The 24,980-nt window shown below is 45.9% G+C and overlaps 2 protein-coding genes across 5 annotated transcripts in view; one reads left to right on the plus strand and one right to left on the minus strand.

Moving 5' to 3' along the window:
• The window catches only part of DNM1L (dynamin 1-like), a 56,665-nt gene extending 38,831 nt beyond the window's left edge, over positions 1-17,834 (plus strand). For 2 of the 4 annotated variants that reach the window (XM_015412950.1, XM_015412930.1), the window contains 11 exons: positions 2,910-3,116; positions 4,049-4,169; positions 4,332-4,487; positions 5,966-6,055; positions 7,760-7,852; positions 9,833-9,889; positions 10,115-10,192; positions 11,906-12,073; positions 12,378-12,487; positions 14,365-14,524; positions 15,037-17,834. In XM_015412950.1, coding sequence (XP_015268436.1) covers positions 2,910-3,116; positions 4,049-4,169; positions 4,332-4,487; positions 5,966-6,055; positions 7,760-7,852; positions 9,833-9,889; positions 10,115-10,192; positions 11,906-12,073; positions 12,378-12,487; positions 14,365-14,524; positions 15,037-15,093 — 1,297 coding nt within the window. In that variant the 3' untranslated portion in view covers positions 15,094-17,834. Of the gene's footprint in view, positions 1-2,909; positions 3,117-4,048; positions 4,170-4,331; positions 4,488-5,965; positions 6,056-7,759; positions 7,853-9,832; positions 9,890-10,114; positions 10,193-11,905; positions 12,074-12,377; positions 12,488-13,843; positions 13,876-14,364; positions 14,525-15,036 lie in introns of those variants that run through there. The other 2 variants (XM_015412942.1, XM_015412934.1) reach the window with 2 other exon arrangements.
• A 550-nt stretch (positions 17,835-18,384) lies between these two features.
• Positions 18,385-24,558, minus strand: YARS2 (tyrosyl-tRNA synthetase 2). The gene is made up of 5 exons (XM_015412878.1): positions 23,837-24,558; positions 21,211-21,378; positions 20,271-20,426; positions 19,688-19,858; positions 18,385-18,647 (listed from the first exon to the last, which is right to left on the minus strand). Exons 1-5 carry the CDS (start codon positions 24,556-24,558, stop codon positions 18,470-18,472), a joined length of 1,395 nt encoding a protein of 464 aa, XP_015268364.1. The 3' UTR covers positions 18,385-18,469.
• Positions 24,559-24,980: the final 422 nt, after the last annotated feature.

The following is a 24,980-nucleotide window of genomic DNA, read 5'->3' on the forward strand; positions in this document are numbered from 1 at the left end:
CCCCGGAGCGCTGATTTAGCGATCCGCACTCACGGGGGCAACTTGGCTATTAGATATATAGATAAATTAGCCTAAATCATTTCTGTTTACATTTTATTTACTTTAGATCCCTTTAGTGCTTACCATTATACCCATACCTTTCCCCTATCTATTTCCATTTCTACTTTACCTAAATTTGAAACCTTATTACTTTCTCCATTACCATCCATTTCTCTATCAGCATTTTGACACTTATCTCCATTTGATCTTTACCCCCATTTTTATGTACTGCATACATCATTATTTATAAACTTCAAGGTGGTCACTTTCAATATTCACACTGCAAAGATTCGGAGAACATTCAAAACAATATACAGAATATATAAACTAAATATCTAACATAAACATGAAATTAATTAAACCTTTTATCTTACTTAACCCAATTCATTCACCCCACTATAATTTTATGCCCATTAAACTTTCCCTCCTTATTTCAATCACATTTACGCCTTTTCAAAATTATTACTGAAACTTAAAATATCAATTCCATTTACAAAACAAGCCCATCCATTGTTACGCATACAGGCCATAGCAAAAAGCTCATGTGAAAAGAAAGAGAGAAAAAAAACACCATGAAATTTAATTTATTATCTATAAATCTGCAACTTCTTCCTCTGAAATAAACGTTATTGCTTTCTCCAAAATTGCCTCCTATTAGCTGTTTTTTAATTTTGATTTGAGTTTTGCGGGTATAATAATTCTGCATCTTCTTCTCTTTGCTGACACCCATTAAACTCTCCCAAAGTTTGTGTACTTAGCTCCAAGTTTTCTGATCTCTCTAAAGTAATAGGGTTTTCATTCAAGCTAGCAAATGCTTGTTGCATACCCTTTCGTATTCCTTCTTGAATTCCTTCCTTTAGCACTTCCATGAACTGTTCCAGTGACATTTCTAACACGAACATGTTCTCATCATTATTCTCTTCCATGTCCTTTCCCTCTACAGACGCCATTTCCATGCAGGTTTTTTCAAATAACCCACTTAATATCGTTCAGCCACTCTCACCATTTTTATCCTATTCCAAGGGAACAATACCTCTTGCCCCAAGTGGAAGAAAAACCACATATAAAGTACTTAGCTTCTCCATTCTTGGCCGCTTCATTTTTCTCCTTTTACGCCAAACTTTCCAGAGCAGCAACAAAACTGCTTCTTCTTAAAGATGTGTGCACTTCAAATTCTTTCAGTTTCTCAACCTTATTCTTCGTTGTTGTCTTTATAATCCATAAATTAGGTATAGGTAAAAAACAGGACGGAAGGCAGCAGCTAGGAGGAACATGGCGGCCATGTTCCCCTTCACACAACCGCTTCTGCTTCAGGGCACGGGGTGGACACCCCCCCCCGCCTTGCCAGTGACGGGAGGGGCCACAACCAAAGGCCCCCTGCTCCAGCTCTCTCCTCCCGCAAGCCGGGAGGTCCCAGAAGAAGCGGTTAGGAATCGGGCGTTGGGAGCACTCGCGCACCCCACCCATCGCCGCGCCGCTGGAAGTCTCAAAAGGATCTTTTTTTCCAGCTGCCTGAAACCATGTTGGGGAGTTTTTCTGAGGCAGGGGTGGGGCAGGGAGTCCAGACTTGGTGTGAGTTACACTATGAATCTTTCAAGTGTAAACCTCAATGTAAGGGGAAAAGGGAGGAGGACAGCAAATTAATGTTTCCAAAAAGAATGTCCTGTGGATCTATGTTGTAGTGATGGTAGTGAGCAAGGAAATCTCAAGTCCCCATTTAAGACAGGGTGACATATAATCTTTAATTTTTTGATGAGTCCTTTTCATCTTTTCGCGCTTTCCGTCTTCCTGGAGAGGTTGGCTGCCGGTCGCCGTGCTGCCCTTCCGGCAATGCCCAGCAGAGGGCCCTCTGTGGACTGACCAGGGTGCTAGGAGCCGAGCAGGGGAAAACCCCAAGGAGGGAGCTGGCCTCAGATAACGGGCGAGGCGGAGAGTTGCTCCACTCTCTTGGCCCGTCCTGGGTTTCTGGCTGTCAAACTGCTGCTATTCCCGTTCGCGCTCTCTCTCTCTTCCTAGCCGTGGGACCAAAGCTGTAGCCAGCCCAGGGCCTCCTCATAGGCTGGCTCGTCTCCTCCTTTTATTCCCCCCTCGGCCCCTGGCTCCACCTGCTTCCTGGCCCTGTCTCCCTGTAAAAGGACTGACGCCGGGGCTGCCGGGGCCCACCTTTCCTCCTCCCGAGCCCTCGTCGCCCCCGCTGGAGGCCGCGGGTGAGCCCATGCCCGTCCCGCGCCTCCATCTTCTGGCTGCGAGTCTGCCGCCATGGCCCCCAATCCTCCGCCGGAGCCTGCCAATGACCCTGGCCTCTGTCTTCTGCTGCGCCCGGCCTTCGTCCCCACCACCAGGGTAAGTGTGGCAAGCGGGGCCGGGAGCGGGTGACTGGGCGTGTCTTGTGTTTCTCCTTCTCCCAGCGGTTCCGGGAGGGCCCGGCCGCGACCGGGACAAGTATGTCCAGCAAGATTAAAATGCCCCAACCACTGGTTTCTGAATATTGTCACGACATTCACAACGTCACAAATTATGGTGTTTTTGGTGCTCAAAAACTCAGGCAAATGCAACAATGGAAACTATTAGTAATGGGAAAGGAAGCATAGTTATGCTTTAAGCTTAGTTATATCACCAGGAATAATTGAGCATCAAGCTCCAAGAAAGTTATCTGACCGTCCAGAACAGTTGTATGTAAATTGTGTATATTGTTAAGCAAACTGCAGTAGCACAGAATTCTGCTGCTCTGAAAAACACACAACTTCTAAATCTGTAGTAAAGCACTTTTGAGTTTCAGTTGCTTGGGTGAAAATAAATGGTTGTTTAATAACTCAGTTTGTCCATATCGGTCACACTGGCTGTCTGAATGAATGATTTTTCTGCTCTAGGCTACTCATGCACCACATTCGGGATTGTTTGCCAGAACTGAAGACCAGAATCAACGTTTTAGCTGCTCAGTACCAGTCTTTGCTGAACAGCTACGGGGAGCCCGTCGATGACAAGAGTGCCACGTTATTGCAGCTTATTACCAAATTTGCCGCTGAATATTGCAACACCATTGAAGGGACGGCAAAGTACATCGAGACTTCAGAACTGTAAGTGCACATTCTGATTTGAGGTCCAGTTGCTGGGAGGAGGTGCAAGTTTAATTATACATATGCTTTTGGAAAATGTATATGCCGCCTCTCCAGAGATATGCTCAGAGCAGTTCACAGTGAAACATATAAAAGTCATTAAAAGTAGCTATGAAAAACCCAGTCACAAAAAGTATTCCTAGGGCAGAGGTGTCAAACATGGGGCCCGGGGGCCGGATAAAGCCCCCACAGTGGAACTGGCTGTCTTCTGCTTCTTCTTCCAGTTCTGCTGCTGCTGCATCATCATAGGTTTGCAGCTTACAGATACACACCTGAACAGTATACTCAGGATTGCAACAGCACAGACATTTTGATGCAATAATTCAGAGCAAGAGGTGTCAGTTATCAGACACTGTTAAATAAACAAAATATTGCAAGAGTGCTAATGTTTTAAGCGTATTTTTATTTTAAGTAAAAAAAACCCACAACCTTTGTGTTTGTGTCCTTTATAAAGTTTATATCTCCGCTACCTGGCATTACATTTTATGACACACATGGCCCGGCCCAACAAGGTCTCATTTATGTCAGATCCGGCCCTCATAACAAATGAGTTCGACACCCTGTCCTAGAGTGTATTCTCAGAGTGAAATCTGCTACCTTCTATAAATCATGAGGACAAGAGCTGGTACAGTATAGTGATTAGAGGGCTGGACTAGCATCTGGGAGAACTCCGGTTTGAATCCCTGCTCTTCCAGGGAATCTTGCTGGGGGGCCCTGGGCCTGTCACTCTCAGCCTAACATACCTCAGAGGGTTGTTATGAGGATAAAATGGAGAAGAGGACAATGTTGTAAACCACGTCATGTCCTATTAGGGGGGAAGGGGGGGGCAAGAAATAAATCAATACTTTTTCCTCTGTGTACTCCTCTGATCACATTTTTTTTTCCTTATTCAGGTGTGGTGGTGCTAGAATTTGCTACATTTTCCATGAGACCTTTGGGCGCACCTTAGAATCTGTTGATCCGCTTGGTGGCCTGAACACCATTGACATCTTGACCGCCATTAGAAATGCTACTGTAGGTATTATTCCTCTTTAGCTTACAATGCTGCATCCCTTCTTTAACCTGTACTCTGTGGTGGGGTTGCATTACTTGTAATATGTACATTTCCTGGTGAATGCTTGTGGCTTCTCCTACAGTGAAATTAAACACTAAGCTGTTTCCTCTTGGCTTGGCCAGGGTCCACGTCCTGCCTTGTTTGTGCCTGAAGTTTCATTCGAACTGCTGGTGAAAAGGCAAATCAAACGCTTGGAAGAGCCCAGCTTGCGGTGCGTGGAGCTTGTTCACGAAGAAATGCAGAGGATCATTCAGCATTGTAGCAATTACAGCACACAGGTAAGAGAAAGTATTGTTGCAGGTCTGTCAGAAGACAGGAAGACCAAGTTGGGATTGTTCACGTAGTGCATTCTCGTACTTATATATATCCTCTAATTGTCTGGATAAGAACCTCTTTTGTCTCTAGGACAAACAGCGGGACAGCTTCAGAGCTGGTAGCCAGCTCACCACCTGGCCACACCTTTGTGCACTGTTGCAGGGGGGGCATACATGTCATGCTGGCATGTGTGTGCATGGACAAGCTTGCTGGTACACATGGTGCTTGTTTTCTTCACTTTGCAGTTTTGCAGAGCAATGAAAAACCTGAAGTTTGAACGGCAAAGAAAGGGCAACATTTTCCACAGTGTAACACAAAATTCCATGTGGGCGTTTATCTCTGGGACCACCCATCTAGCCGTACACGTGGAAGTGGGAGGGGTGAAGAGGGCCATGTTGTAGTAGGGACAATACTCTGGATTCACTATCATGTAGCTGGAGAGGGTGAGGCACCAGTATTATAAAAGTCTAGGTGACAAGACTCTTACAAGGGCTGTAGGGTGTTGCCATTTCAAACTCTTTGTGGTGCTGTAGTACACAACCAGACCTGCGGGCAATGCTCCCTCTAAACTGTGGAGTCTTGTGAGCAAAAATTCTACTTTGTGAGACACTGGCATTAAAGTTGTGAGCAAGCGATTTGACTACTGCATAAATTAGATTGCTCTGGAGCCATCCTTTCTGAGCTAAGACAAAAGGGTGATCCGGAGGCTTAAAAAGTGTGAGCTAGCTCACACTAACTCAGCTTAGAGGGAACAGTGCCTGTGGTTAAAGACAGTCTTGACAGTGATACTGTTACTGCTGATATGGAGGAGCCTTCCAGGACCTGTGAGCAAAGATGTCCCCCTCCTTCTGGGCGGAGCCCCCAGCTGAAGACCCATCACTGAAACCACAAGTGAACCTCACTGAACCCTGTTGGTGTGATTGCTTGTGGGGACTCCGGCTCGCAGTCCAAGGGGGAGCAGTCAACAGGATCTGCTCACTTTTCCCAGCCGGTGAAATCCCCCTTCTGTTTCAGTTTGAACTGCTCGGAGGATGTAGCTCCATACAGACATGGTGCATTCTTGCACCACCATCTGTCAGATGTCAGGAAAGGAACTCTAGTACCAAATGATTCTCTAGGCAGTCCTTACTTTGAGACAGACATTTGAAATCCCTAACGGATTAGGGTGACGCATTTTTGGCTAATGCTTTTCCACCCAAAATTCTTCTGGTTACAAGAGTGTCTCCAGAGCAAAGCTTTGCGTAAGGACTCTGTGCTATTAAAATCTAAATCACGCAGCAACACCCAGCCATGGGAGTCAGAAGAGCCAGGAGAGCTTTTTCTGCTGTCCACGCTGCTTGCCTCTTGGTGTGATGCAAGGCTGCTTTCATGTTCATTCAGTTTTGTCTCTCAGTTTTAAGGAGGGGGGAATCCCTTCTTTGTTTGTCTTGCCTGTATTCAGGAACTGCTGAGGTTTCCAAAGCTCCACGACGCCATTGTTGAAGTTGTGACCAGTCTCTTGCGTCGGAGGCTACCAATAACCAACGAAATGGTAATGCTACTGGGTCAGATACTGCTTGCAGTTGTACATTCCTTGTAAACCAGGCCCACAGCCAGGAATTTTTAAGTTGGGGGGCATTTAGAATTTCTTGGGGAGGGGCACTGGCTGATTTAATTAATCCTCCCCCTCTGTTGGGGCGCTGTCAGCCAGCCCGCCTCCCTACCCTGTCTCTGTCATCATCGGTGGCACCAGGTTGCAGGAGGCAACCTCTGGCTTTGCAAGGCTGGATGAGCCCACAGCAGGGTGGCAAGGAGGGAAGGGAAGGCAGGAGCTTTGGGGCACATACCAGGAGTGCTGAGTGGAGCTGGCCCAGTCCGGGACTCCTCTGGGCATAGCGTGCTCTACTGGTTCACACCTTGTTGCAATGCAAGCGGGCCCCCGGAAGCTGCCCAGTGCCATGCTGGGAAGGTCAGGCTGCTGGCCTGGCGAGGTTGGAGTGCTGCCTGTCTCCTGTGCCGCCCGCCTAATTGCCGAGGGTTCCCTGCTGGAGCTCTGCACAGGGAGGGGCGCACAGGTGGGGTGGGGGAGGTCACTGAGGTGAAAAGGGGAGGTGCCATGTGTAACGATTCCTTATTTTAAGAGTGTGTGTGTCTCTTTAAATGTTGGGTTGCAGTGCAGTGAATGCAGAGTAGAGTGATTGAGAGAGACAAGTGTGCTGTGATTGGAGGATGAGAGAGTGTGGGAGGAGTTTTTGAAGTGGATCTGTGTGAGTGTCAGTTAGTCAGTTATGAAAGTTAAATATGAAAGTCAGAGTTAGGAGAGTCAGTTGAAAAAAAGCAGTTGAAGTGTTCAGTGGAAATTCAAGTCAGTGAGAGAGGTGAAAGAATCTGTGTGGAATCCGAGAAGGATCAGTATATGTGTATTAAAGTGATACAGTTCACAAGCTCATTTACAGGACCCTTATTCCCAACCAGTTACATAATAACCAACCTCTTATTTTGTTCCCCTTTCAATAAATCCTCTTTTATTTAAGTTAATCCCAGAAGTCATATCAGTTATTCCTCAGGACCACAGAGCCTAGACCCTGGGTCACAATACCAACATAATAAACTGAGAGTGGATTTGGAATTTAGAAAATTCCTGGTGGCAGCCGGAACTACCGTTTTTATAAACACCCAATATAATTTAAAGAGAAACCTAGTCCTCCCCAATAGGAGGTCGTCACACCATGTTCTAGCATATGGTTTTATTTCCCACCTGAAGGGGGGGGGTGGCTTAAGCAGAGGGGCGTCCCTCAGTGAGAGAGAAGCCAGGGCAGATTCACGCCACCTGGCTGGGCTACTGCTCCTTTTATGCCTCTCCCACCTGTCTCCCTGGTGGCCAAGCCAGAGCCCCTGTTGGTGGCACCCCATTGGCCTCTGAATCAGCCCGAGTCAGGGGGGCGGTGAGTCTCTTGACCAAGGATGGAGCTGGGGGGCATTTGAAGGGGCCTTTGAGGTAAGTTTGGGGGGACCAGCCCCCAGATCCCCACTGTGGCTACGGGCCTGTTTGTAACACAGCATAAAACTAGCTAAAATCCAAGGATTATTGGAGTACCTTGCTGTAAAGCATTTATAGGTATTTGGCAGCTGCTTTATACCCATTGTTCTCTCTTGAGCCCACCCTATCCCCAGGAAGCTCAGGGTGGCATTCAGATATGTTAGGCTGTATCAGAATGACTTCCCCAACACTGGAATGATTTTGTCTGTTTTTTAGGTTCACAATTTGGTAGCCATTGAGCTGGCCTATATCAACACTAAGCATCCCGACTTCGCTGATGCCTGTGGGCTAATTAACAACAACATAGAGGTAAGGACGGTCTTAAGTTATTTTTGGATTTACAGAAAACAATCAGTTACTCACAAAAGGATCTCTCATCTTATGCACAGACACATTCTATTTTGTAGTCTATGACCCATTTTAACATGATAGAAAGCTCTTAAGAACATAAGAGAAGCCAATGTTGGATCAGGCCAATGGCCCATCCAGTCCAACACTCTGTGTCACACAGGGGCCAGAAATACCAGGTGGCATCAGGAGGTCCACCAGTGGGGCCAGGACACTAGAAGCCCTCCCACTGTTGACCCCCCCCCCCAAGCACCAAGAATACAGAGCATCACTTGCCCCAGACTGAGAGTTCCTATCTCTACCTTGTGGCTAATAGCCACTGATGGACTTCTGCTCCATATCTATATATCTAATAGCGAAAGGTGCCCCCTGCGTGCGGATATCTAAATCCGCGCATCGGTGGCACCTGGGGGGGAGGGAGATTTTCGTGCACACTTGGGGCAGTCCCCAGGTGTGCAGAAAAATCTTAAAAGTTGAAAAAGTATACAGGGGATACTTAAATCCCCCCAAAAGTAAAAGAGTGTTCCCTGTGCATGCACAGAGAATGCCCTGGCAACTGTCTTGCCCTCGCCGCCGCTGCTGGGGGGGGAGGGAGAAGGCTTGGTTGGCTGCCGCCGGGGGGGAGTACTTGGTGCGGGAGAGAGAAGGCTTGGCGGGCCCGGCGGCTGGTAGCTGCGCAGGCCTCACCATTGGTGCCAGGAGGCTTGGTGGGCCTGGCGACTAGGAGCCGCGCAGACCTCGACATTGGTGCCGGGGGGTGGGGGAGAAGGCTGATCTGCGGCTGCTTCCTCCTCCTCCACATGGAGCTCCTCCCCCCACAAGTATCGCGGGTCCCCCTTCTTGTGCTTATCTAATTCCCTCTTGAAGCTGTCCGTGCTTGTAGCCGCCACCACCTCCTGTGGCAGTGAATTCCATGTGTTAATCAGTCTTTGGGTGAAGAAGTAATACTTTGGGAGAGGATCAGCTAAAAAATCTGAGTGCTTTTATTGTCCAGAGGCCTTTTCTCTCCTGCCATGTCACTCTGGCCCTGACCAGCCCTAGAGCTTCTGACAAGTAGGGCAAAATGGTGGTAGCTCTCCTTTGCTTGTCTCTGTTCTCTGCCTTTGAAAATGGGCTAGTTAGTTCTGTGTTTTCTGAGGACCAGACTGAATGTGTACAGCAAAAAGCTGTTCTGGGCACAGAAGACTGTAGTCAGTCAGCACAGATTTCAGTCTTCAAATCAGGGGTATGTACTTTGCTGGATCCCAGGAGTGTGGGTGTGGTCTTGTTGCCCAGGTTCATCAGCACGGTGGTGGCAGTTCTTGGGGGACAAACTGACTTCTCTTGAGGTCCGGAGTGCTCTTTTGATCAGGAGGATTGAGAGGAGGGGTAGGTAGTACACAGAAAGTCACACTGGGGTCAGTGCTAATCAGAGACTGGAAATGGCCATATCTTTTGTGAACTGACTTGGGAAGGCAGCTGGATTGCTGTATCATGCTTAAGAACTGGGTTCTGGCTGCCCATGAGCACTGCTCATCTTGGTTCTTTCTTTTAGGATGACCCAAGCGAGCCACAAGCCTCCATGCCCCTGTGTGTGTCATAACTTCTTTGTCTTCAGGGTCAGGGCCGGGGGAAATAAATGTATTTTCTTGACTGTTCAGTTAAAACTCTCTTTGTCTAACCTAAGTGGAGCCTGAACCATGCTGTATCGTACCATACCGGGATTATCTTAGGACACATGGGTGTAGTTTTGGGGTTACAAAACCTAGCTCTTTTTTAAGAAAACCTTTTACAGAGCATAAATCCTCTTTGTAGCAGAGGTGTTGAGTCAGAGGGGAGCTGGATATTAGTGGCTCTGCAGTCAGTTCCTTGCAATTTAGATCATTGTCTCCGAGGTGTTAAATCTTGTCACTGATTTGATTCACAATCAAGGCCTTTGTTGGCTTCTTTTTTTGTTTGAAGGAGCAAAGGCGGAACAGGCTGGCCAGGGAGGTGTCTTCTGCCACATCTCGAGACAAGGTGAGTGATGTGCTGATGTGGCCTTTTTAAATGAAACTTTAGTCACTTCAAAACCTGAGCAGGGCTTAGCTTTAATTGCGGCAATTATCCCTCCGGACCCACTTCCTTGAACAGAGGAGTGTAAAGAGCAGTCTGCTTTGACAGGGGTCAAAGAGAGGATCTGGTTAAAAATGAAACTGGAAACCAAGCCTGATGACCTTTTCTTGCCCTTCTTGCCTTCTTTAGTCTTCTAAGCCTCCTGGTGTTTTGGCACCATCCTCCCAGGAGACCTCTGCTGCCGGTCCTGCCGAGGTGGATGGCAAGGTCTGTCTCTGATTCTTCTATGTGCACGGCATGCTCACTCTTTCTCGTGGTAGCACACCTTGGCCACCACTAAAGATGGTTCTCCTAAGCGGTCTCTGTCAGTGGCTGTGCTATCTCTGTCTGTCCAGATCAAATGTCAATTCATTTAATCATCCTAGCCCAGTGGTTTTCAAGTTGCATTCTGGGGAAACGCTAAGTGGGCAGGGGAGTGCTTTGAAACTTATCAAGTGATCATTGGTGGCATGAACTGCTTGTACACCCCACAACGTATCCCCAAATCCTCTGCTGCATGCAGGAGTTCTATGGCAGATGTTGCTGGATTCCACAGGCAAGCAAGTCCACATGAAAAGGATTGTCTGAAGAAAAGGAGATTTGAAAACCATTGCTCTAGGAGAAAAAAAGAGGAGAAATGAAGACACCTAAATAAATGCACTATTCTGAGTATCCAAATACTTGCTTACAATAAACTAATCATCCAAAGCTTATTCAAAGCCTCTCACTCCCTCTGCTGGTTCAGTGCTCTGCATAAACATGTTAAATGTTACCTTGCATGTTTGTAGGGGCAGGCATCTTGGAAGTTCCGTGGGGCATAGAGGTTTCTTCTTTTTGTTGCACTTTCTCAAGAATCCTGACAGTCCAGCCTAGTTGTTGTTTTCTCCTAAAAATATAAGCTACTAGTCCCTTTGAGAAAAAAATTACTGAAAACTATTGCAGATCTTTGAGGACTCTGCATGTTAGAAGGCAGGGATAATTAAGAAATGGGTTGCCCACAGGCACTGGTTGATTCTTTTTGTTAGAGTGATCTTAGTGATCCTACATTCTGCACGCCCGTCCCCCAAATTATAATAACGATGCATTAAAGATGTGCATTTATACATTAAGACAGTTTTCTTGTTAGCTGCCTTGAGAGACAAGTAGGCTAGAAATACTTTAAACAGGTAGATAAACATTTTAAAGGATTTATTAAATTTAAAAACCTCCTTCTTTACTTTGAGACCCAAAGCTCATAGGGTTCCCTGAAGATTTCCAACTGAAGCACTAACCTGACCCAGATCTGCTTTAGCAAGGTTACTCCGTCATGTTTCCTCTGCAAAGCAAGCATTGCAGAAGTTGGGATTACATGCATCACAGGTGGTTTTTTTACTTGAATAAATTGTGTGAATTAACACAAGTTGGATTCACCTGTGTTTTTACTCTCTTTTTTTGCACAGGTGTTCTCAATTTATGTATTTTTCCCAAACTTCATGAACTGGATTTTTGTTCTATAGCATTTGCAAATAGCAAAAATGAAACCCCCCCAAGGGCAAGAGGAGGGAGGGGATGGAGCAAGTGGGCAAAGGGAAGGTTGTAAAGCAGGGCAGAGAAGTTCCATTTCCCTGGAAACCAGAGCCCTTTGAGAGAACCTGCCTGCAATTCTCTTCCTTCGTGATATCTGCAGTCATAAATGTTGTAACAAAACTTGGGACTTTCAGGATTCTGTGGTAGTTGTGCATCAAACAATGCACAGCAAACAATGATACAGAAATCTTCCTGTTTAAGTGGAATGAAGACCTAGTTTTATCTGTGATCCTTGTCATGGAGTACCTAGGAGTCTGAATGCTTCATCATTGAGGATTTTGGAACAAACTCTCACCAACCTTGTCACACCCGAATGGATCTCATGCTTCTGTGATCTGAGTTTGAATGTTGCGTTATTTGCTTTTTTTATATTAGATGCCCCCTGCTGTGGGAGATGGAAATCCAGAATCTGGAACAGGGAACTGGAGAGGAATGCTGAAGACCTCCAAGGCGGAGGAGATATTAGCTGAGGAAAAATCCAAACCCCTGACAGTCCTACCAGCGAGCCCTCAAAAAAGGCATGCTGTAAATTTGCTGGATGTGGTAAGTGACCCACAGGAGCACCGCAGATCATGCTTGCATTTGTGGCAGTGTTTCTTCCAGAGATCAGCTGTAGGAACTGTGAGTCATCTCCAAGGTATTGGCTGTAAAGACTTATGTTGCAACAACCTGTAAAAACTTGTTAATATTTGCTAGGGTTCAGTGTTAGTTGACCAGGTTCCACCCATGTCTCAGATCACAAGTACCTTTCCCACTTTCAGTCTCAACAGTTTGTTAAAATCAGATAAAATGTTTACCCATGAATATATATATATATATTTTAAAAAGCTCTTTTCCCCTTACCTAGCCTGTTCCTGTTGCACGGAAGCTTTCAGCCCGCGAGCAACGAGACTGTGAGGTGATTGAGCGCCTGATTAAATCCTACTTCCTAATTGTGAGGAAAAATATTCAAGACAGGTGAGCCACATTAAATCTTTAAAAAAATCTTTACCAGTCTGAGTTTTCCTCACAGATGTCCCTCTTGTTTTTTTTTTTTAATTAATTTTGACATCTGTTTTTTACCATACAAAAATTAGTGATACTCAGCAGCTTGGGAGGCACATGTGGCTCTTCTGGGCACCGTTCCCCACTGCAGCAGCCACCCCACAGTCCAAGAAAATGGGCTAGGCCATCATCAGGTCGCTCCCACCTTGAAACAGCTGCTGCAGAGGGGCTGGAGGATGGGAAAGCTGCAGGCATTCCTAACATAAGAGAAGCCAATGTTGGATCAGGCCAAAGGCCCATCCAGTCCAACACTCTGTGTCACACAGTGGCTAGAAATACCAGGTGTCATCAGGAGGTCCACCAGTGGGGCCAGGACACTAGAAGCCCTCCCACTGTTGCCCACCCACCCCCCAAGCACCAAGAAGACAGAGCATCACTTGCCCCAGAGCCCCTATCTATACCTTGTGGCTAATAGCCACTGATGGACCTCTGCTCCATATGCTTATCTAATTCCCTCTTGAAGGCGTCCATGCTTGTAGCCGCCACCACTTCCTGTGGCAGTGAATTCCATGTGTTAATCACTCTTTGGGTGAAGAAGTACTTCCTTTTATCCGTTCTAACCCGACCACTCAGCAATTTCATGGAGTGCCCACGAGTTCTTGTATTGTGAGAAAGGGAGAAAAGTACCTCATTCTCTACCTGCTCTTTCCCATGCATAATCTTATAAACCTCAATCATGTCACCCCTCAGTCGTCGTTTCTCCAAGCTAAAGAGCCCTAAGCGCCTTAACCTTTCCTCACAGGGAAAGTGTTCCAACCCTTTTATCATTCGAGTTGCCCTTTTCTGCACTTTTTCCAAAGCTATAATATCCTTTTTAAGGTGTGGTGACCAGAACTGCACACAGTATTCCAAATGAGGTCTCACCATTGATTTATATAGGGGCATTATGATATTGGCTGATCAGTTTTCAATACATCCTCTAAGAAGATAAGAGAAGCCGTGTTGGATCAGACCAGTGGCCCATCTAGTCCAACACTCTGTCCCACAGTGGCCAAAACCTAGGTACCAGCAGGAGGTGGGGCCAGAATTCCAGAAGCCCTCCCACTGTTGCCCCCCAAGCACCAAGAATACTGCCCCAGGCATAGTGTTCCCTCTATATGTTGTGGCTAATAGCCACTGATGGACCTCCACGCCATATGCTTATCCAATCCCTCTTGAATCTCCCCAACAACTGAAAGGGATACATTAGCTCTGTACACATCATGCACATACATGTGTATGCAGGCACGTTCTAATTCCCACCTACACTTATTCATCCTATCGGCACAGGATCAACATGAACACGAACTGTATGTATGGAGGTAGGTGACCTAGTACCACAATATTCCTGGGTGCTGTGTGGGGTCTGCTTATACAGCGTCTGTGCGTGCGTAAGCTCTGGGCTGACTTTAGCCTGAATACATGCGGTTGAAACTACCAATCCTGCTCTCCCGGCTGTGTGCATTGTATGGGGCTGTTATACTCTGTTTACATTCTAGACTTGGACATAAGAACATAAGCCATTGTTGGATCAGGCCGGTGGCCCGTTCAGTCCAACACTCTGTGCCACACAGTGGCCAAAACCCTGGTGACATCAGGAGGTCCACCAGCGGGATCAAGAGGGAAGGGCAGAGAGTAGAGATTTCCTTGAATGTTTGTGTTTATCTGTGAAAACTACCTTGCTCTTGTTCTAACTTGGCAGTTATTGGACAGCACAAATAATTTCCCCACCCCCTTGCAAAAGGAAAGTGAAATCCTTGCCACTCCCAGGCATCATGTGTTTGCACAGCTGATCCCTGCTTGTTTTGCAGCGTGCCAAAGGCAGTGATGCATTTCCTGGTGAACCACGTGAAAGATGCTCTCCAGAGTGAGCTAGTCGGACAGCTGTACAAGGCCTTATTGCTGGATGATCTTTTGACTGAATCGGAGGACATGGCTCAGCGTAGGAAGGAGGCAGCTGACATGTTACAGGTATCGTAGCCCAGTCTTCTTATGTAGATAAGAAGTTCGCAGGGTTAAAGTGTCACGTGTCATCTCTGTAAGATGCATTGGTCTAATGTATCAGATGTCCAAATTCTGCCCTTTGTGAAACAAGACAAAGGTTACTAAGTGTAACCGGAATATGAGGCTCTTTAGGTCATCTGCTTTAATGGGTAGTGCCCTAGACAGCTCCAGGCAGTGTTGCCACTTCCTCCAGTGGAAGATATTCTTGGGTCAAGTGAGGGCTCCTTGCAGAAAAGCTACACGCTCTGTTATAGTCCGGGGTTTCTAAAATCCGAGACTGAGTCACTGATATTAAGGAAAAGGAAGGTTAGTGGTTTAGCTGAGGTTCGAGTTCTTTTTGGGAGATATTGCACAATCAAAACCTAAAGGCTCTTTGTCCATAAAATCTACTGTGATTGATAGGATGCTGCCTGCCTCTTAAAACAGACAACGTAACCGCATGAACTAATTTATCTGTTTCTTAATTGTCCTTCCTACAGGCCTTGCAACGAGCCAGTCAGATTATTGCTGAGATTCGGGACACACACCTCTGGTGAAAGGCCCCCCCCCCCTCTGTCTGAGCGAAGAAACTGATGACTTGAACATTGCTAGGCATTACATTCTTATGAACTATGTACACACTGCAGTATATATCAGTTTGCTCATGTAAGGACACTGTTTGGTTTGGCTTCCAGTGGACAGAAAAAGTGTGCTTTACAGTGCAAAACATGTCTTACGTGATCCACAGAAACATGTATTTCCCTACCAGTTTCCTGGTGCCAGACACCTACCTAATCTGTTGTCCAGTGAGGGGATTGAACTGAACTTGAGCAGAGAACCATGTGAAAAATTCCAGTGCCTGGCTTGTTAAATGAGTTTGCCCACAAGTAGGATGAACAGTGTAGCGTTGTGATGTAGTGTTTTTCAGCTGCTTCTGCAACATAGGCTTTTAAACCATGAAGAAAGGACACCACAGCATTTTCTTTCTTACAAGTAAATCTGCATGTCTCAGCCTGATAAAGTGACACAGTAAAGTGACACAGTAGAATCACTGCCATATCTCTGTGTTGTATACCCCTGTGTTTCAGAACAAAAATATTTTGCGACTGTCCAGACTGCATTAACAACATTTCCCCATTGAGTTAGATGAGCCTGGAACATTTCACAAATAGAGATTTCGCCAACAATTACTGCCGGCTAAGGACCTGGCATACCGCTGGTAGGGTGAAGTGTAAAACCCCCGTTTCTGCTGCCCTCCCCTCTTCCACTGGGACCAAGACCTCTGGACTGTCCATTTAAAGAGTTCCAGAATTAAAAAAAAGAACAGCTGTAAAAGCACTGAGGGCTGATCATTGCTGTCATATACTTGTGGGAAGATAAAGCATGTTAGAACTAAGTGAAGTTAAAGGCAGCTGTCTACTAGAAGTTACCTTAAATCTCAACACTTCAGTATGCTGTCAGGCTTGGTGGGGTTGGGGGGGGGGTCCTACTCAGCTAACTTCATTGTAACTGTTGCATTTACATTGCTGGATTATTATGTACCTGACAGACAGGTCCCCACCTCATCCTAAGACACAACAAGGGCTGTTCTCTTGCTTAGAAGAAATACACGTACTGTCCTGTGCTTAGCTTGCCTTGAGCCAACACATGGCCTTCCTCAACCAGTAATGCTGTGGGCAACTAAGCTCTCTTGCACTTTGGGCATATGATACATCCATGCAGCCCTCACACAAGGAAGGCCCCAAGGAAGTGATCTGATTTCCCTTTTAAAATAAGGGGGGGGGGAGAGAATAAAAGTTTTTCTTTTTGGTATTCAAGGAGAAAATGTAATGCTAATTGTGTCATGCTGATTGTGTCTCTTCCTCACTGAAAGTTGTTTGCACTTGAATTTATTTTGCCTCTTCTTAAAATGCAGCAGTTGGAGGCATCCCCAAGACACATACCAAAAAAAAAGGCCTATTTAATCATATATGGAAATAAAATTGACTGTGTTTAAAGACTGACTTATTGGGGTCTAGCAAATCTGTGGGGCAAGGTGGGTGGCATGTACTGAACTTGGTAACAGATGCCATGCACTCGGAGGGGCACACTGTTCCTCCCACTGATGTGGTCCCATTAAGTTCAGTGACCCTTTTTAGCATTCATAGACTTGGGGATCACCACTCATGGGATTCTCTTCTTTGAACTCGTCTTTTAGCTACCACGCTGTTCCTGATCTCACCTGCTTTCCCCCAATGAAATATTTAACGTTCTATGTGTCCATAAGTGAACCCATTCTTGAGGTACTAGTGTTTATGAACTGTTGAAAAAATTGGGTTTGCTGCTTGCATAGAAGGTTAATAAGCTTTTAAGACCTTCATGGAAGTATTGAGAACTTTCCAAGCAACCTGGTAGAAATTCCACTTTTTTTGCTGCTGTTGCTTGGAAACTTTGTGGAGTAAATGAGAACCCCGCAGGATCTATGCAGATGCCAAAATCCCATAGGGTGTTTTTAGGACTGTCATAACTGGGTGTTGAATATAGAAATAATTTGACTTGCCTGATCGGTTCAAAAGGGTTCTTCATTCCTATCTACTAGCTGGTGTGGCTAGTCATATGAGCCCTGTGGGGGAGGCGGCTCATCCATGTCTCTTTTCCTTGTCTGCCTAGGTGTTAACTCTCTTAAGTCATCAACACCTGTGTGTTAACCATGGATCTGAAGCGCATGCTTCATCTTCAGAGGGCAAACAGTAAATGGTCACAGGACTAAATTGGACTTTATTAATCTATTTGATCCTTTAGGTTTTAAAGGCAAGCCAGTTTTTACTACAGTGCCCAACTCTCACAGGCTGGAGGCAAAAATTCAAAATACTGCTTTGGAATTGGCCAGTTGCTCACTCAGTATTCATCCAGCTATTGTTACTTATTGGATAAATATATACACATCTAAAATAGAAGCAACTAATGGGCCACCTCTGCTGCTTTGCTCATATGGCGTGAGCAGAGCACTCAAGTTCTACAAGGCTGGCCTGCTGTGTATGGATTATGCACTTTTGGATCATCAGGGTCTGACTACAGTTAGACTTCCATGTCTAAGGGAACAGAAGTCTAATCTCCCCTGTAGCTGTACTTTTTCTTCCATATTTCATGTCCTCCTGTATTACAGTGCAATTTATAATAAGCAAATATTGGTAAGGCTGTTGAAGAAGCTCAACATACTGAAGCTTAGATATATTTGACTGAGTACCTGATGTATTTATGTAGTTACAATTGTAAATAAAACTGACTGTGTAAAAGTGGCACAGTTTTACATTAATAAACCACCTTTGAAAAACACTGGCTGGTTCTAACTTTCAGTTGGGCAGGTGGTTACTGAAGGGGGTGCACAACAGCTAGGCCACAGCATTTCAACCAATGTACTTTACTATTAAAGGATATGCAGAGGGGCTTTCAGATGTGCCAAACAAGGCAGGAGCTATTTAGAATCTGATAAAAGCTTCGCAAAGAGTCATTCCTTCACTCCATCAACCTTATTTTATTTACAAGAACCCTCCCACACATTTTCTTTAAACCAAGAGAGATCACACATGCATTAACTCACCACAGTATTTAAAACAAAAAGTTAAGGAACCAAAACAAGAGTAAAACTTGAGGAAATCAAGTTATTTTATTACCTTAAGTTGCATTTATTACAAACTTCCATAAACTTGCTTTTTCTTTACTAGTATTTACAATGAATTCTGTAATGACAAAAATCTTTCCTTAGCACATGGGTAGTCTACATGGCTGAGTATAAAACACAGAAGACCACCCATCATCATAGAGTCTCACACAGTGAGAAAGAGGAAACACATCACGAGTGTCCCGCTGTTCCAGAGCCCGTGATGTGCTTAAATTTAGAAAGGTCAGTTTAAGTTTTCAGGATGTGATGAAGCTGCAGTTTTCTTCACGGGGTTAGCCTGTCTCCTCTTGTAACAACTGAAGCCATTTTATGATATAGTAGTTTCTCTTTCCCACCCTAAGCAGCGATAAGCCGTTATTGAGAATATGTCGGCCGGCAATAAGAACAGCGTCGGGATTAGTTACCTGCATGTGGTTTATACTAACTCCGCCACTTGTTATGTCGCAATGCCTTGAAAGAGAAAGTGTACAAATGAGACTTAATGCTTCTAGAATTCAAAAGACAAAAGAGTTCAGAGCAATCAGTTCCCAGCCAACATAAGCTGTACCGTTTCTAATGGAGCACTGAACTGGCTCCAGCCAAGTACAGTCTGAGCAGAAAAGGTTTCCTGCCAAATTAGCTTGTGTGTCTAGGTCCTCCAGAAGTCTTGAAGCCATGGCCATTAATCCAAAAAGGACTATCTTATTAGGGCTTAAAAGGAGCTGCGGTGGCTCAAGTGGTTAAGACGCTGAACTGCAGGCTGTGGAAGGTCGGTAGTTCAGCAGTTCAAGACCCAGGTGCCACAGGACGGAGTGAGCTCCCGTCTCTAGTTCCAGGTCCTGCCAACCTAGCAGTTCGAAAGCAAGAAACTGCAAGTAGATAAATAGGTACCGCTTCGGTGGGAAGGTAACCGTTCCGTGCGGCCACATGACCACGGAAACGTCTTCGGACAGCGCTGGCTCTTCGGCTTTGAAACGGAGATGAGCACCGCAACCCTAGAGTCGGATTCGACTGGCTTTCGAACAAGGGAACCTTTACCTTTTTATTAGGGCTTAAACTGTTGGTTAGATGCCCCAGTTAAAAAAAGGTGGTTACTGGTCATCTGTCTATGTGTTCAAGGCAAATGCATGCTGAGTCCCGGTTCGTTTAACCATGAGTGTTGCAAGTATTTTGAAAAACTGCTAAGGTGTAACAAAAACGAGGGATCATGCACTGAATAAACTCCACAACCTGACATCTCAACTGCTGTCTGGGAGGCAACTTTTGGTATATTCTCTCTCTCACGCTTTGTAGCCTCACCCTTTTTACCTAGCTTCCTGGTTCTGTACCCCTGTTCTGCAAAGTTACAGTGATTCATAGCATGGATTTCAGTGAGAGGGTGAGAACATACAGATCCATATTTTTCTATGCAACTTTTAAAAGTTAACTTATACAAAGAACATACTGAAGTGTTGGCAAAACAAACTGTGGTGAGACAATTAACTGGTTTAGTAAAATAAATGATAACCTACCCCTTTGGCCCATCTGCCACAGCACCGGCTTTCCGACACAGTTCAAGTACTGTTGTTCCGGGTTCATACAGCAGTTCAATATACGGTGCTTCTCCGAAGAGTTCCTGTAATTCCTGGTCAGACATAGACTCCAGCGCAGCTATATTGCTGTAATAAAGAGCCCTTGTACATCTAGTGGGGCGGGGGGGGGGAAAGGAAAGGAGCGGAGTAACACCAAACACAGAGAAATGATCTGCATTACAACCATGATTTAGGAACTGATCAATGACTACTAAGGTGTGGGATAGTCTGTCAGATTACTCAACATTCTGCACTGTGACAGATGCTCTATTGTCATAGCCAGAAAGACTTTTCTCATAATGCTGATGTTATTGTGTGTCTCTTACAAACCAGCTATGGCAGATATACTATGTGGGCCACAACCACAGAGATAGGTGATACAGACATCAGTGGGTGACTGTCGGCAACCTCCACCCCGCAAAGCAGGATTTTATGTAGCTCACTCAAATGTAGAAACTTGCTTCCACGTGTAGATTATGGAACCTTAATAATGATAATGTCTTAGCTGACAATCTCCTTTTACCTCTTAGCAGACTCCAGACCTTCCTTGCCATGAACAAGCTTAGTTATTTCAGCAGCAAGACGCTTTTGGGGGGCCCACTTCTCAGGTTCTTGAGCATGCATTTCCATAATGTGATTGATTTCCGGAAGAGGGAGAAAAGTGAAAAGCTGCAGATACCTTAAAGGGAAAACAGGAACATTTATTTTATGGATGTGCTGGACAATATAAATTTAGATGTTGTTTCTTTTAAATAATATATTATTAATCATATACCTAACAAATGTGTATCTTTTACATTTTGCTGCATATACAGAACTTAAGTCTTGCTACACTAGCAATACGCCATTAGGATGTGACATTGGACCAGCACAATGTGTGAGAGCCAGTGTGATGTAATGGTTAGTGTGTCAAACTATGATCTGGGGGACCCTGGTTCAAATCCCCACTCTGCAATGGAAGCTTGATGGGTGACCTTGGGACAGCCACATGCACAGTCAAACCTACCGCACAAGTTAGTTGTGAGGGTAAAATGTAGAAAGAGGTATGTTTTAGACTTCTTTGGGTCCCCACTTCCCACTGGAAAGAAAAGTGATGTATAAAATAAACAAAAAATAATAAATGTCACATATCTTCTGTAGGAAACTCAGGGGCTGCCAGGAATACAAATGGACTTCTGAATATCTGGGCGATTACTAAACCACTGAATCCTTGAAAACGTATTATGTGCAACTTTTGTAATAAATCCATAGCGCCAGTGAATTAAAAGCTATTATTTTACAAACAAAACAGGACCCATTTAAGTGTTTCTTACTTTCACGATGATCCCTGGCTGCTCTGCATTGGAGACAGCATAGCAGAATGGACAGATCCACGTTCAATCCAACAATAAAATTATTTCACTCTTAATGTACAGTTTTTGAAGCAACAAATTGCACATAGGGCCTTTAAGAGAAGTACTTGCCTTTTTACAATGGAATCTGGTTGTCTGACAAAAAACTGATACAGTTCAAAGGGAGAAGTCCTATCTCTGTTAAGCCAAACTGCATTTCCAGCAGACTTCCCCAGTTTGTTTCCTGTGATACTTGTAATAAGAGGCACGGTTATTCCAAACACATCTTCGCCTGTCACCCTGCCAGAGAATAAACAGGAACAGATAAAAAGTTACACTCATGGAGGAGGGATACACTTTGCATGATGAGGCAGTAGCTCTCTGAATGTCAGTGCTGAGGGGGCAAGAACATGGGCAGACTTTGGCTTCTGTGCCCTACTTGTAGGTCATCTGGGTTCATCTGCTTGGCCCCGATGTGAAACAGGATGCTACTCATTCACTGGTGTGCTCCATCAGGGCTGCTCTTATGCATACTGCTTGTTGGGAGACCCCATTATAAATTCCGTAGAATCTCAAAACCGAGGCTTTGTGTATGTGTGTGTAGAAAAAGAGGTGCCAGAACACTCAAGAGGCAATTGAAGTTTTCAATCTGTATGCTGAAAACTCATTAACTTTTAAACATTTTTAAAAGAATTTTGTTGGAGGTTCTGGAACTCCGTTCTGGTGCGCTCCCCCAGAAAAAAAAAAGCCCTGCTCAAAACTACACAACACTTCTGAGACAGAAAATGCCAGCCAAAAATATTTAACTTCAACACACTCCTGCATACTCCACAAACTGCCCGTTTTCTCATTTGTCCCTGACATTCTAGTCCCATGCCCCATTCCTTGAAAACCTCCTGACAGTCTCCTTCAGACACTCTAAAAACTCTGATCTTCAGTTCCAAGTCCCTCATTATGGGACTGAAAATGAAGGAGTGTTACTCAGAGCAAGCAGTAAGCTATCTGATGGACCTGTCAATTCATTTCATACTAGTCGGCCTTAATATTATGCGGTATATTGAAGTTACTGCCCCCAGGTATTCAATTATTACAATGGTTCCTGAAAGGATAATTCAAAGCAAATCAAAGTCCGAGTCCAGTGGCACCTTTAAGACCAACAAAGTTTTATTAAATGTATGAGCTTTCGTGTGCACGCACACTTCCTCAGATACAATGGCATGGAATTTACCAATCCATACACATAGGCAGAAGTTGAGCAGTAAATCAGCATAATGAAGATATTTAGCAGATTCAGGAATAACAAGCTTAGTTTATATGGTTATCACGTAACATGATGTTTTGACAGATGCAAAGACCAAACAGAGATAACAAACTAAGTCCACATGGACTTAGTTTGACATGGACAAGTTTGATAGATTTATTTGCCTCTCTGTGTTTTCCCATGGAACTGAATCCACACAAATGGTGACCATTATGCTGATTTACTGCTCAACCTCTGCCTATGTGTATCACCTGTAAATTCCATTTCATTGTATCTGAGGAAGGGTGTGTGCACATGAAAGCTCATATGTTTAATAAAATTTTGTTGGTCTTAAGGTTTCACTGGACTAATACTTTGTGCTGCTTCTTCAGACCAACACAGCTACCTACCTGAATCTATCTTCAAGGCAAATCAATTACTCTGGGCAGATTGTTTCATCAAGTCTGTGGTGTTGACTACCCTTCCCACATGAAACAACTGTTCACCTGTTTATCCCTTTTTCCTTCAACCACCTGTCTCTTCACCCAGGCTCATTTTTTTAGCCAGATATTTCTTTCTGAATCATTCTACCCTCATCCTACCTGCTTCTTTCCCATCCAGTTCCCACTAATATCAACTGCCAGTTTTTCTTATTCAGGAAATGCATATGCTGCCATTCCAGAATACTGCTCAAGACTGTGTAACTTCTGCATTCTCTACAGCACAGCACTCACTGATGATACTAGGTGAGCACTGAAACACTTAGCACTTGTATCCCACTTTCCCCAAATAGACAAATATAAAACAGAAAGAGCAGTACAAATCTTCCCAATAGTCCAACTTGTAGCAAAGACTGACTGAAAAAACAATACCTACAGCCAGAAAGGGGACCCCCCCCCCAAACCTGCACCAATCCCACATGCCCAGGTTTTTGGGTTCTGAATTGCTCATAATCCCATGACACGGAACAAATAATTTTTGGAATGTATGGTTCTTGGTACCTTGCAAATCACTGTGATAAGAACAAGAGTGGTGGCTGCTCTTCAAAGCAAAAATGCCCCAGAAGCAGCAGAAGAGGAGGAGATTGGATTCACTCGGGAGTCTCAGAGTGGCTTACAAACTCCTTTCCCTTCCTCTCCCCACAACAGACACCCTGTGAGGTAGGTGGGACTGGGAGAGCTCTGACAGTACTGTCCTTGAGAGAACAGCTTTGACAGAATTATGGCTTGCCCAAGGTCATCCAGCAGCTGTCTGAAGTAGCTCTCTGGATGCCAACCTATGTAAGCAAGATGCAAAAACTTCAGCCTAAGCTACAAACACCTCTTTCCCTTTCAGACCTCTCCCCTCCCCTTTTCCTGGCAAAAGTGGAACAGGTCACCCATGGGGACCTCAGGGTAGAACGGATAAGCATATTTCGTCCTTGTTTGCTTTACTGTCTAGCCTTTTTTAAAAATACAAAGGAACCCCCCCCCCCCAAAACAAAGCCAAACCCAGCAGTAGCCCTCCACCATCTCGTACTTGGAGACGAGGTCGTAGCCAGACATGATGTTGCCCATCTGGTCGGCTCCTCCCAGCTGGACGCGGCAGCCGTAGTGGCGGTGCAGGTGGAGGAAGTCGTAGGCCTGCAGGGCCGGGTAGAGGAACTCGGCCAGGCCCATGCCCTCAGGGCTGCCGAGGCGCGCCTTGCAGCTCTGCCTGCTCAGCAAGGTGCCCATGCGCAGGTGGCCCCCCACCGCCCCCAGGAAGCCCACCACGGGCTCGCGCCCCAGCCAGCTGGCGTTGTCCAGCAGCGTGAACTCGCCCAGGCGCGCCCCGCCGGCCCAGAAGAGCTCGCGGTGGTGGCCGAAGAGCCGCCGGAGCCCCTCGCGCAGCCCCTCCCCGTTCTCGCGGGCGCGCTCCTCCGGCAGGGGCGCGCGCTCCTTGGTGCGGCCGCTGGGGTCCCCCAGGCGCGCGGTGGCGCCCCCGACCAGCGCGATGACGTTGTGGCCCGCGCGCTGGAAGTGCAGCAGCCCCACCACCGTGAGCAAGTGGCCGACGTGGAGGGAGTCGGCCGTCGGGTCGAAGCCGCAATAAACCGTCACCGGCGGGAGCCCCGCACGGTTGGCCGGCTTTGTCGGAGGTTCCAGCGGCTGGTCGTGGAGCTTCTGCTGCCGCCGCCCCTCGAAAGCCGCCAACCGGGCCAAGCGAGCGCTCAAGGCGACCACCCGGCGCTGCCCGGCTCGCAGGGCGGGCGCCGCCATCTTGACTACGGAAAGAAGTGGGCGCGCGTAGCGCAAAGCATCCCGGGATTGAGGCGGAGGTGGTCTTGCTAGGGTGGGACTTTTGAGAGGCTCTGGCGCTTAGCTTTGCTGGAACTCGTAAACGCACAGCGGAACCAGCGTCTAATCTGGCATCCGGGCTGTAGTTTGTCGTCACGACCGTAGACTATATACACCAAGGCTCCCTCTAAACTGTGGAGTCTTGTGAGCCAAAATTCTGCTTTGTGAGCTGCTGGCACTAAAGTCGTGAGCCAGCGATTGGGTTGTTGCATAAATCAGTTTGCTCTGGAGCCGTCCCTTCTTGAGCGGAGACAAAAAATGTGTGAGCCGGAGGATAAAAAACTGTGAGCTAGCTCACACCAACTCAGCTTAGAGGGAACACTGCTATACACCCCTAGAGTAAT

The sequence above is a fragment of the Gekko japonicus genome, unplaced genomic scaffold (assembly GCF_001447785.1).
Source record: "Gekko japonicus isolate JY-2015 unplaced genomic scaffold, Gekko_japonicus_V1.1 scaffold843, whole genome shotgun sequence".
Classification (NCBI taxonomy): domain Eukaryota; kingdom Metazoa; phylum Chordata; class Lepidosauria; order Squamata; family Gekkonidae; genus Gekko; species Gekko japonicus.

Excerpts from the sequence above, each read along its gene's own strand:
- YARS2 (XM_015412878.1), bottom strand. The coding sequence starts at position 24,558 with ATGGCGGCGCCCGCCCTGCGAGCCGGGCAGCGCCGGGTGGTCGCCTTG. Across the intron at positions 20,427-21,210 it reads CCAGATTCCATTGTAAAAAG|GTATCTGCAGCTTTTCACTT; the intron begins GCAAGTACTTCT and ends TTTCCCTTTAAG. Across the intron at positions 19,859-20,270 it reads GGTCTGGAGTCTGCTAAGAG|ATGTACAAGGGCTCTTTATT; the intron begins GTAAAAGGAGAT and ends CCGCCCCACTAG.